At 41.5% G+C, this 17,753-nt stretch overlaps 1 protein-coding gene across 4 annotated transcripts in view; it reads left to right on the top strand.

The window, feature by feature from the left end:
- The window catches only part of Col4a6 (collagen type IV alpha 6 chain), a 496,212-nt gene that overhangs the window by 466,301 nt on the left and 12,158 nt on the right, over positions 1–17,753 (top strand). For all 4 annotated transcript variants that reach the window (XM_023702710.1, XM_023702711.1, XM_023702712.1 and 1 more), the window contains exons 24-37: positions 4,547–4,618; positions 4,882–4,989; positions 5,963–6,184; positions 6,564–6,725; positions 8,125–8,295; positions 8,992–9,135; positions 11,935–12,060; positions 12,500–12,681; positions 14,456–14,519; positions 15,157–15,231; positions 15,616–15,723; positions 15,805–15,912; positions 17,094–17,165; positions 17,438–17,563. In XM_023702710.1, coding sequence (XP_023558478.1) covers positions 4,547–4,618; positions 4,882–4,989; positions 5,963–6,184; positions 6,564–6,725; positions 8,125–8,295; positions 8,992–9,135; positions 11,935–12,060; positions 12,500–12,681; positions 14,456–14,519; positions 15,157–15,231; positions 15,616–15,723; positions 15,805–15,912; positions 17,094–17,165; positions 17,438–17,563 — 1,740 coding nt within the window. The remainder of the gene's footprint in view (positions 1–4,546; positions 4,619–4,881; positions 4,990–5,962; positions 6,185–6,563; positions 6,726–8,124; positions 8,296–8,991; positions 9,136–11,934; positions 12,061–12,499; positions 12,682–14,455; positions 14,520–15,156; positions 15,232–15,615; positions 15,724–15,804; positions 15,913–17,093; positions 17,166–17,437; positions 17,564–17,753) is intronic.

A 17,753-nucleotide genomic window follows, 5' to 3' on the forward strand; every position in this document is an offset into this window, starting at 1 on the left:
CTATAATATTCAAATGATGGAACTAAACAAAAAAGGGGATACAGATGAATGTCCATTTTGTATCTGTGTATTCAAAATGGTTAGGATAGATATATTAAGACATTCTCTTAATGAATAGAGGGATTTGTTGTAATAGTGTTTGTAAATATGATATGTCTGCATTTTGTACAGCAAATAACCACTAGGAAGGGAGTATGCAATGTGTTAATTATTGAAACTGTCCTACCAATTTGATTTGAAACTGTCTCATTGCTTTTTGTCTCTCAATAAAATTATGGGGAAAAATTACATTTTCTTTAGACCCTGAAAATAAATGTATTGACTTCTCTAGGAAACATTTATTTAAACTGTTGGAAAACCTTAAATTAATAAAGGAATATGTGTGGGGAAAGAGGCTATCTAATAACAAGCATTTTGAGGTTTTTTTTTTTAAAGGCAAATTACTGTGTCAAGAAGAAAAAATCAGGTCCCATTTAAACTGGCTATCCTCATTTCCCAGAAGAATTAAAAACCTCATACCACAGCGATATATGTTCCCCCATGCTTACAACAGCTAAAATTTGTCATAGCTAAATCTTGGAAAGAACTCAAATGCCATCAACAGAGGAATGGATAAAAAAGCTCAGTATTTTTTTAAACAATGGGATATTAGTCAGGTATAAAGAAACATTAACTTGAGGCTTCTATAAGTAAATTGTTGCAACTAAAGATCATACCCATAAGTGAAATAAACCAGACTCACATGTGTAAATATTGTATTGTCTCCCAGAGTAAGAAAATGAAGTGTTATCCAAAAGGTACAATAAACACTGTGAAAAGGGGAAAAACTGCTCAGAAGGAAAGAACAACTAGAATGGAGGTAAAGAGAAGAGAAGGAAAGGAAAATATATATACACAAGATTTATGCATCAGATAGCTAAGATAATTATAATTCTAAATTCTATTCATTGAAGTGAACAATTAGAGCTTATATTATTTGATCAATTTTACATGCCTGTACCTTGTAATCTGAGCAACTTCTTTGAAGATAAAAATGTACAATATAATAATCATTGTTAATTTCCTATTATCTTCTTTTTAAATTCTGTTTCACCTTTTCTCTTTAAAATTAAAAAAAGAAAGATAAACTAAAATGCAATTCTTCTGTTATAAAAAAAAGAACAGGCTGAGTTAGCAGAAGGAAGTCTACAGGATCATTTCTGTCCCAAATTTCGCTAGCTCCTGGTCACAGAAAGTTCTCAGGAATATAGTACTATGGTATGCGACAGCCTGGAATAAGCCTTATGTAGATGATGTATTGCTTGCCATATCAAAAATTTCAAAGAAATTATTCCATTGAAAGCATTAGATTTCTTTTTTTTTTCTCTTTGATAGCCAGATATAATTCCTCAAATCTAACTTTCCAATGATAGCCCAGGTTAAGACATCTACACTGCCAAAAGAGAGAATATAATAATCATAAACCTTTCAACTTACAAGTATGAATTATCACAAACCTTGGTTAAGCCAACAACTATTTCCAAAGAGGCTTTGATTGCAGATAATCATGACAATTCATCACCTTGGTTGTAACTGAAGCAGCTACTGTGTACTTGATCACATATGGGTACCAGCATTCCACTCAATACAGAGGCTGAATCTGGCTGGTAGCCATATCCTAGCTACAGATTTTGGTGTCAACAAATTTCTGTCCCAATTTACTTCTCTTCTTTCTTTGGTTGGTCTACATGATTGCTGCTGGAAGGGAAAGTTTAGCAAAGAGGAGACTTATACAAAGAGGGAGGTAAGAGTTAGCTACCAGTTTTCAGATATTAGTGTTGGCCAAATTCTTCTTCCATTTTATTCATACTTTTCTTCACATGTAAAAACACTGCACTGGATCCCTGTTTGAAAAGGGTGATTGTCCTGGAACAAGAAGCCTGTCTTCAGCCCCATCTTTTAAAGGCTTTGTTGTTTTGATCTGTTGGCCACAGGGGACAGTTTCTTTGAAATTGATGTGATAAATTGAGGATGGATGGCTTCACATTTGGATGTAACTCAGAGATATTTGTATTTTACCCAGTTTGGTTCTTAAAATATACATAAAGCAATAGGATTGTAATGGTAAGAGTTCAACATATTGGACCAAATGAGTTGAGATAGTGGGGGGCAGAAGAGCCTTGTTCAGGGCTACTGCATGACACTAGCCACAGCGGCAGTTCTCTGGCCTAGACTCAAACCCAAACAAAGCACAGAATTGGAATCTCTCTCCCAGTGAAACATCTCAACATGTGGTTCTTGCTTATAGAGTATTCTCCTCATTAGGGAAGCAACTCTAAGAAATAAAGTTGTCATCTCACTGTCTGGATCCAAGCCTGTAGCCATCTCTCCACCTTGTTAATATGACTGTAAAAATATGAGGTCTAGAAAGCAGAAAACTGATGCCAAGGGTACAAAATAGTGTCATGAACCTGACTGAAATAGAAACCTGGGTATGACCTTGTAAGAGATCTTCTGAATGCTCCTCCTTAAAAACAGTAATAACTGTGATTCATTGAGTATGTTCCAGGGTACAAGACACTCTGCTAAGTGCCATTAACATTGTTTCACATAATCCAGGGCCCAGAGAGATATCTCAGTAGAATAAGTGCTGGCCTGTTACACATAATCCTCAAAAACACCAAATCAGATAGATGGTTCCTTTTATACACATGAAGCTCATAGAAGTTAAGTATCTTGTCATACAAGTAATTACTAGCAGAACTAGGATACTTGCTCAAACCTATCTGGCTTTACAGCCCAATATAAGCACTATACCACATCATTCAACTCCCATTATTGATTTAAGAATAAAACAAGTTAGTTGCTGTGACTCATCCACATGGCTGACACTGACAAAGGTTCTATAATCTGAGGTACAGGATCTCAGGATAAATCCTGAGGGGATTTCACTGACCTTATCAGACCCAAAAGCTACAACTCTTGTTGCATAGGTCCTGCTTTACCTTGGTCTTAACCACCCAGCAGAAATGTATAAAAATGAAATATAAGAAGTAAAACCATGCTGTTATGTTGTGCTGTAGGGGACTCAGGTCAACAATTTCTGGCATCGCCAGTGAAGCAGAAGACCCAATACTATTATGGACTACTGAACTCTTTTAGAATATTTTGCTGAGTTTACACACCTGTAATATTTAAATGATGAAACTTAACAAAAAAAGGAGATACAGATGAATGTCCATTTTGTATCTGTGTATTCAAAATGGTTAGGATAGATATATAGTTACATTCTCTTAATGAACAGAGTGATTTGTTCTAATGGTGTTTGTAAATAGGATATCATGTCCTCATCTTGTACAGCAATTAACCACTAGGAAGAATGTATGCAATGTGTTAATTATTGAAACTGTCCTACCAGTTTGGTTTTAAACTGTCTCATTGCTATTTCTTTCTCAATAAAATTATGGGGAAAAATACAAGTTAGTTACTTTTATTAGAACACAAAAGTAGAATCAGAAGAGAGATTCCAGCCAATTGATTAATCAGTCTAAATCACAGACTCTCTACATATTTTTCAGGAATGCAATTTGTGACTTCTTTTAAATACAGACAAATGCTACAGCAGTTTATTAGAACTCAGACCCTTGCTCTTGCCAGGGAAGTGCTTATTCTACGAGCTATCTCCCCGGCAATTAGAACTGTCAGCTCTGTGGTTTAAAGCTGACCTTGGAGGATGTTTAATAAGAGACAAGACTAATTTTAATTCACGTATCAACTGTTCATAGATGGCACTTGAGGGAGCCAACAAACAATTTGTTCACTAATATTTTATTAAACCCCTACAGTATGATCTTACAGACTCTTTATTTGCATTATAAATAAGCAAGGAAGAATTTGCTAGAGGAAGGATTCTTCATGTCAATTCTGACAGCCTGAATACTGAAATCACTTTTCCCTGAAGAGCAGAATTGACAGTTCCACATAAAAAACAATGAGGGAAGAGTTACCATGTGGCTTCATAGCCAAGAGAGTGGTCCTTTGGTATTTACCTGATACTGACATATAGATCCACCTGACCAAGAACAATCAATAGGTTTCAGTACACCCAAAATAAATTGTGTCTCAAAAAAGCAATGTTTGGAGGGAGCTTCATTTTAGGAAGATGGTGGGCATGTATTTGAGGGTTTTGGCTTCAAACTCTTCAAACTAGTAATGTGGGCAAATGGACTGTCTCCCATCTTTAGGAGAGACTCTATCTAAGCAAAGATTGAGCAGACAATTTCTGTTTGCTGTTGTTTCTAGCTAGGTAACACCTGCTATACAGGTGACTGCTTACCCAACAGGCACCAATGGTTTACTAAAAAACATCCCAGCTCTTTGACACTAAGAGCATTCTGGTAGCTATTCCCAAGAACTTCTGGTGTCAAGGCTTTTGCACAGACACCTAGCTGTTAACTGGGAAGAAATTGATTATCCCATTAAATGGAATCCCATTAAAGGAGCCTGCTAGGGGGAAGTCTTCCCTGACTTATTGTATTCACAGATACATACATTTTACCATTTACAGGAATCATCTTGCCTTGTATTATTCCTGGGTCACATGGTCTAACAGGATTACCAGGAATTCCCGGATTAACAGGTATGAAATGAGACTAGAAAAAGCCACTGCATACACTTTAAGGGCCATGAGCCAGAGTAACCAAAGTCTGTCCCATCAGCATTTGAGGATTCACATTCTTCCTGAAGGATGCCTTAGGGATTGTGGAAATAGTTGACTGTTGGAGAGGGTTGTGTGATGAGAATAGAAGTCCTCCAAGACATTAGAATTAGTCACTGAACATCACAATGCTACATAGACATACTGACTTTCCTTTCCTTCATTACTTATATTTGGGTTTTCAGGCCCTAAAGGGCTTCGTGGCTTCCCTGGGACTCCAGGCCAGCCTGGATCTCGTGGAAACAAAGGAGAGCCTGGAAGTCCAGGATTACTACGTCTCCCTGAACTGCCAGGTAAAGAAAAGAGCTTTTCTTCACCCATTTCTCTTTTGTGTGCCTGTATGTGTGGATTGTAATCACCCTCTATCAGTGACAGAAAGCTAGGTCTGCCCTCTGGTGTGGTTGAGATGTTTTGCTTTCACACCCAGAGAAGATAGCATACAGCTATAGAATAACAATGTATCACAGAGGTAGTGGCCATTCAAGAGGAGCTGGAACAAATCCTTAACTTTGAGATGGGAAAAGTGAGGCAAGAAAGGAACAAACTTGCTCAAGAGTACATTAATGTGAATTCTCCATGTCACCTGATTGTCAGTGTTATACCATTTTTCAACTCCTTAAAAGTCAAAGAAAGATTCAGATCACTCAGAAGGAAGCTGTCAATTTCTATGCCTTCTGACACACCCTGTTCTAACCTGAGTTTCATGGGGCTACATTACACCAGTGGTTCTCCAACTGTGTTTTCTGGGCCCATACCTGCATCACCTGGGAATTTATTAGTAATGCACATTCTCAGCCTTTCTATAAGACTGGTTGTTCAGAAATTCCAGACTTTGGGGCCAGAAATCAGCATTATCCCAGGTGATTCTGAATCACCACTGCTCTAGGGCTTAGGCTCATTTTGGACTGTGTAGCCCAGGGTGTACTGATTTCTCAGTTTACCCTATACATTTTAGTAACCATAGAAGAGGCAGGTGTGCCAGCAAGAGTTAGACAGTTCCAAAAAAGATTGAGCTTTTTCCAAAAGACCTCAAGTGTAACAGTCCAGGAGCAAGTTGAGTACTGCCCATGGCTAGCCTCATGGAAATGTAATCTTCTACAGGTTATATGTTAATTCCTCCCTCTGCACAAGTCCTCCCACTACCACAGACCCCCAAACATTATTAACATGTTAGCTTTTATATTATCAAACTCTGTCTCAGATACCTGCACTATTTGCTTCTAAATATCTGTGGTCTTTTATTTTTTGCCTCTTTACATTTTTTAGGATTTCCTGGATCACGTGGGGAGAAAGGCTTGCCTGGTTTTTTTGGGCTTCCTGGAAAAGATGGCTTGCCTGGAAAGGTGGGCAGCCCAGGTTTGCCAGGTTCCAAGGGAGTCCCTGGTGACATCTTTGCTGCTGAAAATGGTGCTTCGGGGGTTCAAGGCCAACAGGGAGTACCAGGGGACAGAGGAGTTCCTGGAGACTCTGGCCCTCCGGGATCCAAGGGTGATTCTTTTGTCCCACATATTTAACAATCAACAGAAAGCCTTAGAGTAACTGATATACTTGCATGAATACTTGCATGAATATGGGGTAACAGATTAATAGGGGCATTAAAATAAATTATCATATTGTTCTGTCTTTCTTTGGGAGTAATTTTTCTTAAATGTCCTAAATCTATTTGCTGTCCTATTGACAACAACTAATAGTCAAATTTCCTGAAAAGCCTTTGCTTTACTGGTGGAAATAGCAACAAGGCTGGAGCTGAGAAGAGAGTGGAACCTGGGATGAATCCTAAGCAAAACTTTCTGCTGGAAGTTGGTTTGGTGACCCAGGTTCTGCTGTTGATCCAGGCTGTGATCATCTGACTCCTCCCTTTTATTAGGTTTACATGGTCAGCCTGGCTTGCTAGGCCTCAAGGGTGACCAGGGCAACCCTGGAACACCAGGACAAGTGGGACAGCCAGGCCCCCCAGGGTCTAGTGGTCTGCATGGCATCAAAGGCAAATCAGGGCTCCCAGGAGCACAAGGCCTTCCAGGAATTTCAGGTAAGTCCTCTGAAGAAAGAAACCTGACTTGATAAACTTGGGCCTAGACATACTAAGAGATTACAGCAGCAGTGAGACATGGGCAAAATTTAGAATGAAATTTAACTTTCCTAGCCTCTCAAGTTTCAAATCTCAAGTCACTCTGGCAGTGCCAACCATAAATTGCTACAGTTTAGCTTCCAAAATATGGTAACATATCACTTCTTGCCCTTTCCCCGGTAGCCTTATGTGCTCTCTTCATACTTTGGCCTACTTTCCTCATTCTCCAGTAGAGAAGCTGCCCTCTTGTTGAGGTTGCTTTGGTCCATTTCCATTGCCTTCTCTGACAGCTGAAGTTGAGTTATTTGCACAGTCATTAATATCCTCTTTATCATCTTTGTTCTCTTGTTTCTGGAGTCTTCACTTAGGCTGCCTAGGTGCAAAAAATACAGCACAGAAGCTCATAGCCTAAATCCCATCAGGGAATTACTTGATTATACACTGTGATGTGGTCTTGTGCATAGTCCAGAGATCCCTCAGCTCATGCTATAGGGTTGTCTCCCATTGAATTTCCTTTCCTTGTTGTGAAGTCCCCTGTCACAGCCTCTCATTGGAATCCTGGGGCTCACTGCTACTTGATGCTTTTCATTCCATAGAAAGCTAAGTCAGCCATTCATTTAGATCCTTGGGGGCCCAAGTACCTTTGTCCTCATTGGTTTAATCCTTTAGTTTTTTTAATTCCCTCGCTTTGTACCTGAACATTCCACTTTGGCAGCAGCTCAGGAGGTTAATCCTATTGACCAACTTATGGTGTGTTAAAAGACAGCTCAGAATACTTAGGAGATAAAGTGGGCCTAGTGGGTTTCTACAGTACTTGGCACTAGGGGGTCTTTCAACCTTAATGCCAAGGAACTGGCTGACTTAACTGCTTGCTCAGGGGATTAAAAGGGCAGCCCTGTATGTAAGGATTCCTGGGAGGCTGAAACAACAGCTTAGCTTTAACCTCTACTTCACTGATTGGCCCAGGAAACGTGCATTGTAGTGTGATTCAGAGTGGAAGTATGGAAAACTGGAGCTCAGTTGCCACCCTGGCTTCCAAGAGCTCCATTTAGAAGCTAAAGCATGATACACAGTCATAAGGGGAGAAGTTATGATAAGAAAGATGTTTCTTTTACTTCCAACTACTGTGCTATGCTGGAAGTAATAGCTATTTGGCATGACACTGGGGGTAGGTACTACTGCTTCAGCAAACTAAGAACTCTGTTGATTAGCAGGTTGCATATGTCATTAATGGCTAAAAGGCCATTTACAAAACCCAGCAAGCCAGCTAACCTGATACTGTTGGAATAGGCAGTCATACAGATATGGTTTGAACTTCATTTAGCATCTGTCCTGTCTATTCTCTCTTGTACTAATTTAGGATATCCTGGGAAAAAAGGTCCAAAAGGCGAGAAAGGGCTCCCTGGATCAACTAGAAAAAGAGGTCTACCTGGGATGAAAGGCCTTCCTGGATCCTCTGGACTAACTGGCTTCTTGGGAAGTCAAGGCCTGCCAGGGGTTACTGGGTTGCCAGGCCTCCAAGGTCCAAAGGGTAAGTGAAATCATCAGGAAGGCCAGTAAAGTGATCAGACTGATGAATACCAAAAAGGAATATCCCAGCTGCCCAGCTCAGCCCCTTCTCTCTACCCGAGAGTGGCCAGTTTGAGTGGCAAGATACTTAGATAAGGCTAGTAACAAAAGGAGTCTCCCACCAAAGGTTTGTCACCCTGCTTGCTGAGTGGAATACCATGGTCAGAAAAGCCCAAGCAGCAATAGTTACATTCTGCTTGCTCATATGTATGGCATTGGCCATGAAGCCTGAGAATCCCAGTGATTTATGCATGTAGCATCTCTGTTTTAAGCAAGGAAAAATGACTGGTCTAAGGTCACATAACTGTTGGGCTAGAGCGCCATCTCCCTTCATCCTAGTCCTAGGGTTTGGTTTTGTTTTGTTCTATTGTTTTTCTGTGCCATGGGTGAGCTCTACCTGGGTGAATCAGAAGAAAGGGGCACACTACTTTCTCTTTTGTTGCTTAGTGCCACATCTCTGTTCAGAAGAGTAATATAATGTGTGATAACTAAGGACTTGGTAGTGACTGACACTTCAAGGTTTAGAAAAACCTGAAGCTGAATCCCTTCTCTAAAATTTCTTAGTTGTGTGACATTGGACAAGTAATTCTACCTCTCTGAGCTTCAATTTGTTTCCTTAAATAAAAACATAAAATAATGGCAATTTTATTTTTACCAGGTGAGAAGGGGTCTGTTGGACTAGTAGGTTTTCCAGGAATACAAGGCCCCCCTGGTTTCCCTGGTGGAAGTGGATTAAAGGGAATTCCTGGTTTAATTGGAAAACTGGGGCCATCTGGACCAGCTGGAAGTGCTGGTGAAAAGGGTAAGTGGAAAAACAGAATTCTGGAACTGCCACCACTGTTTTTATGTCCCTTTGCTTGGTGATTAGTTACTTTGGTTTTCACCAATCTTATGTTAGACAGCAAGATGTGAGACAACTGAATTAAGTCATTTCAAACAAAAAGTCAAAGTGTTCTTTGTTAACACTCCACATTAGCTAAATGTGGTGGTGTACCACCACTTGGGGGCTGAGGCAGGGGGATTACTGTGAGTTTGAGGCCAGCCTAGGCTATGTGGTGAGTTCAAGGCCAGGCTGAACAACATAACAAGACCTTGTCTCAAAAAGAAAGAAAACATACACTGCATGTTAGAGCCTGTGCTAGTCACCTTTCCATTATTGTAACAAATAAGAAAATCAACTTAAAGGGAGGAAAGATTTATTTTGGCTTATGGTTTTCAGAGGTTTCAGTCTGTGGTCACTTGGCTCTATAACCTTTGTAGCAGCACATTACGACTGGCATGGTGGAGGAAGCTACTCACCTTATGGCAACTGACAAGCCAAGAAGGGAGAAAAAGAAGAGAACAGCATCCCTCAATCCCCTCCAAGGGCACAACTCACCTAACGTATTTCCATTAGGCCTTACCTCAAAGCCTCTACCACCTCCCAGTGTTCCATGGATCAAACTTTATCAGTACATGGAACTTTATCCAACCCATAATAACAATCTGTCCCACAAGGTCTATGTTAGTTTCACAATGCAAAATATATGAAGTCCAGTCATAAAACTCATCAAAGGATTAACTCTACCAGCATTACACAAAAGTACAAATCCAAAGTCTTCTCTGAGACATACAAAACTCTCAGCTGTGAGCCTCTGCAAAAATGAAAATACAAGTTACATATTTTTCAAGATACAATTGCACAATGTAAATATTCAAATTCCAAAAGGGAAGACTAATGGCATAGAAAGGGAAAGAGAGGGCTAAATTCAAGCTAAGACCAAAACCCAACAGGGCAAGCATTAAACCATGGAGCACAATATTCTGCACTGTGGGCACGCTGTGGTAGAATGTGAGCTCCCCAAGGCTTGGGCAGCCCCATTCCTATGCCCTTGCTGGTGGCAGCCCAAATGGCCTGGATTGTGCTGGCTCTACTCACTGCCTTAAGCGTTTCTTTGGAGATATTTCACATTCCTGGCATCTCTAACTTTGCAGGAACTCCACTGTAGGTTCAGGTTCACCCTCACAGCTTTCATTCATCACCTTGTGCTACCTTGCCTGCCAAACATTCCTTTGAAATGTTGGAAGCCTCCATGACCCTGTAGTTCTTACATTCTGTACACCTGCAAAACCAGCATCATATGAACAATACCAAGGGCTACCAACAAAGTGTGCTATGCCCGGACCAGTTCTAACTACAGCTTCAGCAACTTCTGAGTACCTGAACAGCTGAACACAGGAAAACAATTCCCGAGGCTGCCCTGTACATACATTGCACCTGTGGGTTCTCTTCAATGGTTTCTTTTAATGAAAACTCTTTGAAACCACGTTTATATTTTTTTTATCTCTGAATCTGTGGTGGGAGACGAATTGGGTCTTATCAATTCTTTATATCCCCTCAAGGTGCCTTTCCAGTGGTCTCAGTGCAATGTAATCAGCTTCTTTTTAAATAGCACTATTCTCTTTAAGAACTGTACCTTTCTTGGCAGTATCTTTAAATTCTAACTTTTACTGACAAAAATGAAAATTTTCCAAATTTTTCTGCTCTACTCTTCTTTGCTTCTGATTCTCACAGTAAATTTGGCTATAAGCATCCAGTGTGAGCACTTAGCTGGATGAGCACTTTAAGCTCGGCTTCCTACAAAATATCAGGGTATGGATATAATGCAAGCATATTTTTAACCATCATATAAGAAAGGTCTCTAGCCCAATTCCTAATAAAGTAATCATTCCTGCTTGAAATTTTATGAGCTATTGTCTACATTTTTGTCAGCATTCTGGGCCTCTGAACTCCTATCAGAATTGCCTGTTAGGCTCAGCTTTTAACATTCTAAATGTTCTCTATCCCGCTCCATATCACTTTTCCAAATTCTTCCCATAGGCCAAATAAGCAAGGGGTTTTATTCCACATTGTCTCAGGTATAGTCACAGCAACATCCTTATTCTCTATACTAATTTTCTATGTTAGCTTTTTATTACTATAAAAAAACCACAAGATAACCAATTTATAAGGAAGTAAGTTTTTATTTTGGCTTAGAGTTTCAGAGATTTCCATCCATAGTTGTTTGCCCCTATTGCCTTTAGGCCTGTGGCAAGGTGGTACATCATGCCAGGGAGCATGTGGTAGAGCACACTGCTCGCCTCATGGTGCCCATGAAGGCAAAAGGAAAGCAAAGGATCAGATCAGAATCCCACAGTCCTCTTTAAGAGCACACCCCCACTAAGGTAACTTCCTCACAGTAAGCCCAACTTCTCAAAGCTCCACACCTTCCAATGTACCATGGACTAAGGATTGAACTGTTAACACAGCCTTTGAGGGACATGGATTGAAACAATAACAAAAGCCTTTTTGACACATTCTCAGATTACCCTTAGGGGATGGTTTTGGGTAAGATCTCAAGTTACACATGGACTTTGGATTTGAAGAGAATATATACACAGAAGTGCAAAATTGGGGTGATAGGGTAGGGAAGAAGATGGAAGGGAGAAGAAACAATGTAAAACTCAGCCTTTCCTTGTCTCTGTGTGTAATCGCTCTCTCTCTCTCTCTCTCTCTCTCACACACACACACACACACACACCCACACACGATCCATTGATCGCCTACTCTCTATTATTGCAGGAGATAGAGGCAATCAAGGCCCAGTTGGAATGCCCAGTCCAAGACCACCAATGCTGAGTCTATGGGTCAAAGGAGACAAAGGCTCTCAAGGATCAGCTGGATCAAATGGATTTCCTGGACCCAGAGGTGATGAAGCAGGGGATAGTTAGGAGAAATGCCTAAGAAAAGTTATACAACCAGACTTCTCTTCCTTTCTGAGAAAAAGTCCCATACAGCAGCAGTGTGGGAGGCAGCATAGTGTCAAAGAAGGCTGAACTTACAGATCCCTGGACTTTGAAACTGACATTTACCATTGCCACAATTGAATTGAAGTTCTAGCTGCTTGTGGCAGCTGTAGAAAACTATGCCATACAGTAGGGTTAGAGCACTGAACTGTTTGCCCAGTACTGAAGTAGGGTTGACCTTGACAGTGCCCCAAAAAGCTGAAGGCACCTTACTTCCCCCATGCACTAACTTGCTCCACTCCCCAGCTTGCACTTAGCCTGTGGCCCAGGCACCTGCACCTGAACAAACAAGTACTAGCTTATGCAGAGTCTTTTCCAGGTGTTTTTTTCTTTTTTCCCAGGTGACAAAGGAGAGGCTGGCCGCCCAGGATCACCAGGCCTGCCTGGAGCTCCTGGCTTCCCCAGCACTATCAAAGGTCTTAATGGGATGCCAGGTTACCCTGGTTCCATGGGGCTGCAGGGTTTACCTGGCCTGAAGGGTTCCTCAGGAATCACAGGTTTTCCAGGGATGCCAGGAGAAAATGTAAGTGTACCCAGATCCTTGTCTCTTCACCAGAGGAAGGCCATGCCTCCCAGTGCTCACCTATCTGATCATATCCCCTTTTCCCAGAGCAAAGCCTGCTTCTTGAGTCTAACAGATCTTTTTCCTCAATACTCCTTTCTCTCTGCCTTTACTCACATTATCACTCTAGCATGGCAGAGCCTCCTCTCTCCTCTGTATTTGGCAATACTTGGCTGCCCTTTAGGCCTCAGCCCAGGCACCATCTCCTCAGAAATCCCTCAGCTCTTACTGTGTTGGCACCCTTCACTTATCACTGCTTAGATTGATGTAGTGTTCTGACTACATCAGATCTGACTTCCTTGATGAGATTGCTGGGGCTTAAGAACAAGAACTGCCATACATCCTTTTTTGTCTGCACCCCACTGCCATTGTCTCACCCTGACCCAAGCACATCATAAAAATTCAGTTCAGACTACTCAATGTTTTGATAGAGAGATCTTTGAAGATTCACAGGGGCAATAACTAGCAAAGAATCAGCAGTAGTTTCTCCAGGTTCTTAAAAGGCAGAGTAGTGTAGGCTTAGAAAAGAGATAGACTTGGATTTGAATCTTAGCTCTGTGATCATGTGTAGATTAACTTCTCCAAGCCTCTTTTCCTCATAAAAATGAGAATAATGTTCAAACCTTTTTCAGATAGTAGTGAGAAGTGAGATGCTACATGCAAAGCAATTAACATTGTGTCAGCCATAAACTTTGGGTAAATAGTAGCCATATTGGAACATTTAAATGAACTAGGCACAGAACGCCTGTGCTCTCTGCAGGCAAGGTCCCTATCTTCCACTTGCTGGAGAGAATACCCATACACATATCTGAAGCAAGTGTAATATAAACAGTTTTATGCTGAATCATCTGACTACTCACATACTGTGTTAGGAACGATGGAAACAAAGTGGGAAGGCATTCTCTGAGGAACCTCAGCGTTATGCTCATAACTAGGAATAACTAGGGCAATGAGCTAGATGAAGCCAGGTAAGGAAGCAGGCAGAATGGGGGAGTGTCAGGTATCCTTCTGGTGGTCCAGTGAGCACAGTGACACACTTAGTACTCAGGCTCCTGCCAAAAGCATGTGTCTTTACTGGGTACGTACATGAATGGATCAAAACCATACCAGAGGAACTGTGCTGACAGAAGCTGACATGCCCATTTCCCGGAGTCAGATGGTGTGTTGGACATTAGCCAGTGAAGGCACTTCTTCTAGAAAAATGATAACATTTGTCTACATTTAGATTTCAATGCCTGCATACATGCAATCATTATCTGGTGGCAGAAAGAATCCCATGCTCCTTCTGGAACTTGCAGCAGATTAATAACCCTGCATGGTGAAGCCACATTTACATGTAAGGGCTCTAGGGTTTTGGCCATTATGGTGGTATCTGACTGAGGAACACATTGGGTGTCTGGGATGTCATAGTCTGCATTTTGTAAGAAACTTGCTAGAGCAGTCAAACTTTGATTTGCCAAGGTTTCAATTTTGATAGAGAATGGGAAGTTATGACTGACAAGGGTTAATTTTCAGACAGAATCTTTCCAGTATAAACCCGAAATACACTGTGGCCCCTGGCTCATCACCTTCCCATTTGCAGAATGTATCCCACCCCCATCCTCACCCAGCCTACCCTGATATGGAGTGTGTGATAGACATCTCTCAGGCAATAACTTGAGGAGTGGAGGGGGAGTGAGAGGGTGGGGAGCTCTGAGCTCTAGGAAGAAACAATGACTCCCATATTGCTTTGAAGGGTTCACAGGGTCTTGCTGGAGCTCCTGGACTCCTAGGAGCATCTGGTCTCCCAGGATCAAAAGGTAAGAAGCACTGTCTTTTAAATTTTTTTTAGAGCAAGGTAGGTTTTCAGTAGGCTTTTTTTTTTGAGAAAGACTCTATGCTTAGGAGAAAGTGAATTGGTTTATATTTCCCCTTTGTCCAACCCCCTCCATGCCCCTTGTTCTGCAAAGATTCAGTAAGGAAGGGTGCTTAGCAAGATCTCTCCAGGGCTTTCACAGAGCCCAGGAAAAGGCTATTCTTTGACACTGTAATTTAAGCCATACGCTTTCCACATGCAACTGTAGAAAACTTCTGCTCCACATAGTGTCTTCCATTGCTGGATCCAGCCCAATAGGCAGAAAAATTTCCCATGTTTTCTGGCATCACTGTTTGATTCTGGTGATGTTTCAGGCCCCACATACAACATTCCTTGCTCACAGAACCTAGAGATAAGTTTCCCATTGGAAATGTGCTGCATGTTACAACATGTCATACTAATACCCTGGTAGCATTTCAGCTTCTAGGAAGTAACTGGTCACTTTTTATGAATGGATAATTTTTTCAAGGAGCTCTGCTAGCTATATTGAGTCTGAAAAAAAGACTGATTAAAATATCTCAGTGGTACAAAATGAACTACAGCTCCTCACAAGCACTTATATGATGTCTCATTATCACCAGGAGATCAGGGCCAGATGCTTGAAATTTCTGGTAGCCCAGGACCCAAAGGACAATCTGGTGGACCAGGTATTAAAGGTAAAGCTACTATACTTTTGTCTCATGTATGTCATAGACTTTTCAAGACTGAGTATTAGAAGACATTTTGGAAACCAACTTTAAGTACTGTGACTTCATTCAATACAGAGAAATATGCTTCCCATTAAAAATGTAGCACCCACTTATGAGATATACACAGGACAAGTCTACTTACTTGTCTGTTAGGTGGTATCTTCCAAATGTAAAGACAGCTATGGCAATCATTTTCAGAACTTCTTCATTAAGTCACGTTTCCTCAACAGTTCAAAAATGTTTCATCTTCCTCTTTATGAAGGGTGAAACTTTCTGCTTCACTTCCATCCCGTGGATGAACATACTTCAAGAAATATCGTCTGGCTACATAGCATTCTTCTTGATTTATAGGTGTGAAAGGAAAAGATGGACTGGTTGGTGATGTTGGTTTCCCAGGAAACAAAGGTGAAGATGGAAAAGATGGTATTTCCGGAGATGTTGGCCTTCCTGGCTCCCCAGGTACCATCCCACATGCCAATTTCATTCTAAAAAAAAAAGTTAGCATTGTATTCTGACCTCCTGCCTTGATTTCTTATTTAGGACTTGTGGGGACTGCAGGTATCAGAGGAGACCCAGGATTTCCAGGTTCCTCTGGTCATTTGGGGGCCCCTGGGCCCCCGGGCCCCTCTGGATTAATCGGACCCAAAGGTATGTGGATTTGCGAGCAGAAAGTGCAGAAATATATTCTCCCTCAATAAAGGACAGCAATTCCTTTATCTTAGAAGGTTAAGCTATGCCCAGAGGAGTTGCTGACTGGGCTACATGATGAATAATGAGAAAGAAGGAAGAGGAAGGAAGGTAGACAAGCATAAATGGAAATAGAAGAACATGAGCTCTATAGTGAAAAGAATAACCAAGAAAGGTGTATGAGTTTTCTATTACTATAACAAAATCTCTGGAGTTGGATTCTTATAAAGAAAAAATTAAAGTTGAGCCCACAGTTTTGGAGGTTGAAAGTCCAAAATGCATGGCTCAGACCCTGGTGAGGGTCTCCCAGCTATGTCACTTAACAGGAGATGCCAACATTGCAGACTATGTGCAAAAGTGAGATCACATGACAAGAAATCAGAGAGAAAAGAAGGCTTGTTTTATTTGTAACAGTTGAGTCTTAGTCAGGCATAGTGAGTCACACCTGTAATCCCAGCATTCAGGAGGCTGAGGTAGGAGGATCTCCATGAGTTTCGGGCCAGGCTGAGCTACATAACCAAACTCAAGCCCAGCCTGGATTGCATAGTATGATCCTGTCTCAAAAAAAAAAACCAAAAATTTATAAAAATTTAGTGTTACAAGACATCAGGGTCTCAGGAGAACCAACTTAATCTCTTCTGAGGACAGTGTTCCCCACAACCCAACTAATTTCTACTAAGCCTCACTTCTTAAAGCCCTCACCACCTCTTAACATCACCATACTGGAAACTAAGCTTCCACCAAATGAACACTTGGAGGACACATTCAAGCTCCATCCAACTCTTAGAAGAAGATTATTGCCCTGCAATATGTTGCCTTTCCTTGACTTAGAGACTGGGCAGCAAGTTTCTAGAATGTTGTCTGAGATCTGGCAACTCAAGGCCCTCACATTACCACTCTGAGCTCTTGAAGATAACTAATTAGCTGCCATCCCACTCTTACAGCCATACTGATTTCTGGTAAAAAGTATAAGAACCTAGGGTGCTGGGTATAGGATAAGGGTGTGCTATTTACCTATAGGGCATCAAATAATGCCTCAAGAAAGACCAGATCTTTGAAATAAGAACCTTATAGTGCCTTTGTGGGCTAACTCTTCATGATTTAGAGTGGCTAGGGCCATTTGTGATTTTTTTTTCCATCAGGATTCCCTGGACCTCCTGGTTTACATGGACTGAATGGGCTTCCAGGAACCAAGGGTACTCGTGGCACCCCAGGTAAGGAAAACTCTCAAGGGAATGGAGGAGAACAACATCTCTTTCAGATGCTTGGCAGAGGTTGGCTTTGAGTTTTTTGCTCTGGTGTGCCCCATATTCTTGGACTTGTAGATCTCATGAGCTTTCAGTTTGAAGTTCCTTGATGTAAGGAGGAAAGAGGGTACAGCTTGTCATCCTGCATGAATGAGCTCTTCTTGTAGCCACAGGGAAAAGAGCTAAGGATGAAGGCCTCACTTTTGCTGAACTCTGTCTTCTCCATTGGTGTCTCCTAGGAGCCAGTATCACAGGTGTGCCTGGACCTGCAGGCCTGCCTGGTCCCAAAGGGGAAAAGGGAACACCAGGAACTGTTACTGGTGCTCCAGGGAAACCTGGTCCAAGAGGTCAAAAAGGTGACCGAGGTAAGTGAGCCCACATCAGGCCTTGGAGAAGCTGAATGTGCTCTTTCTACAGAGCCAGGTTTGTTCATCAAGGCTATGGGGTTCATAGCATGCCTCAACATCTCTGGGAATCTCATAACCCCATGGGGACAACCTGCTGAGAGAAAGACAATAGGCTGTGCCTATGACTTTTCAGTGAAAAGATGACAAG

Source organism: Octodon degus, unplaced genomic scaffold (genome assembly GCF_000260255.1).
Source record: "Octodon degus isolate 3935 unplaced genomic scaffold, OctDeg1.0 scaffold00157, whole genome shotgun sequence".
NCBI lineage: Eukaryota > Metazoa > Chordata > Mammalia > Rodentia > Octodontidae > Octodon > Octodon degus.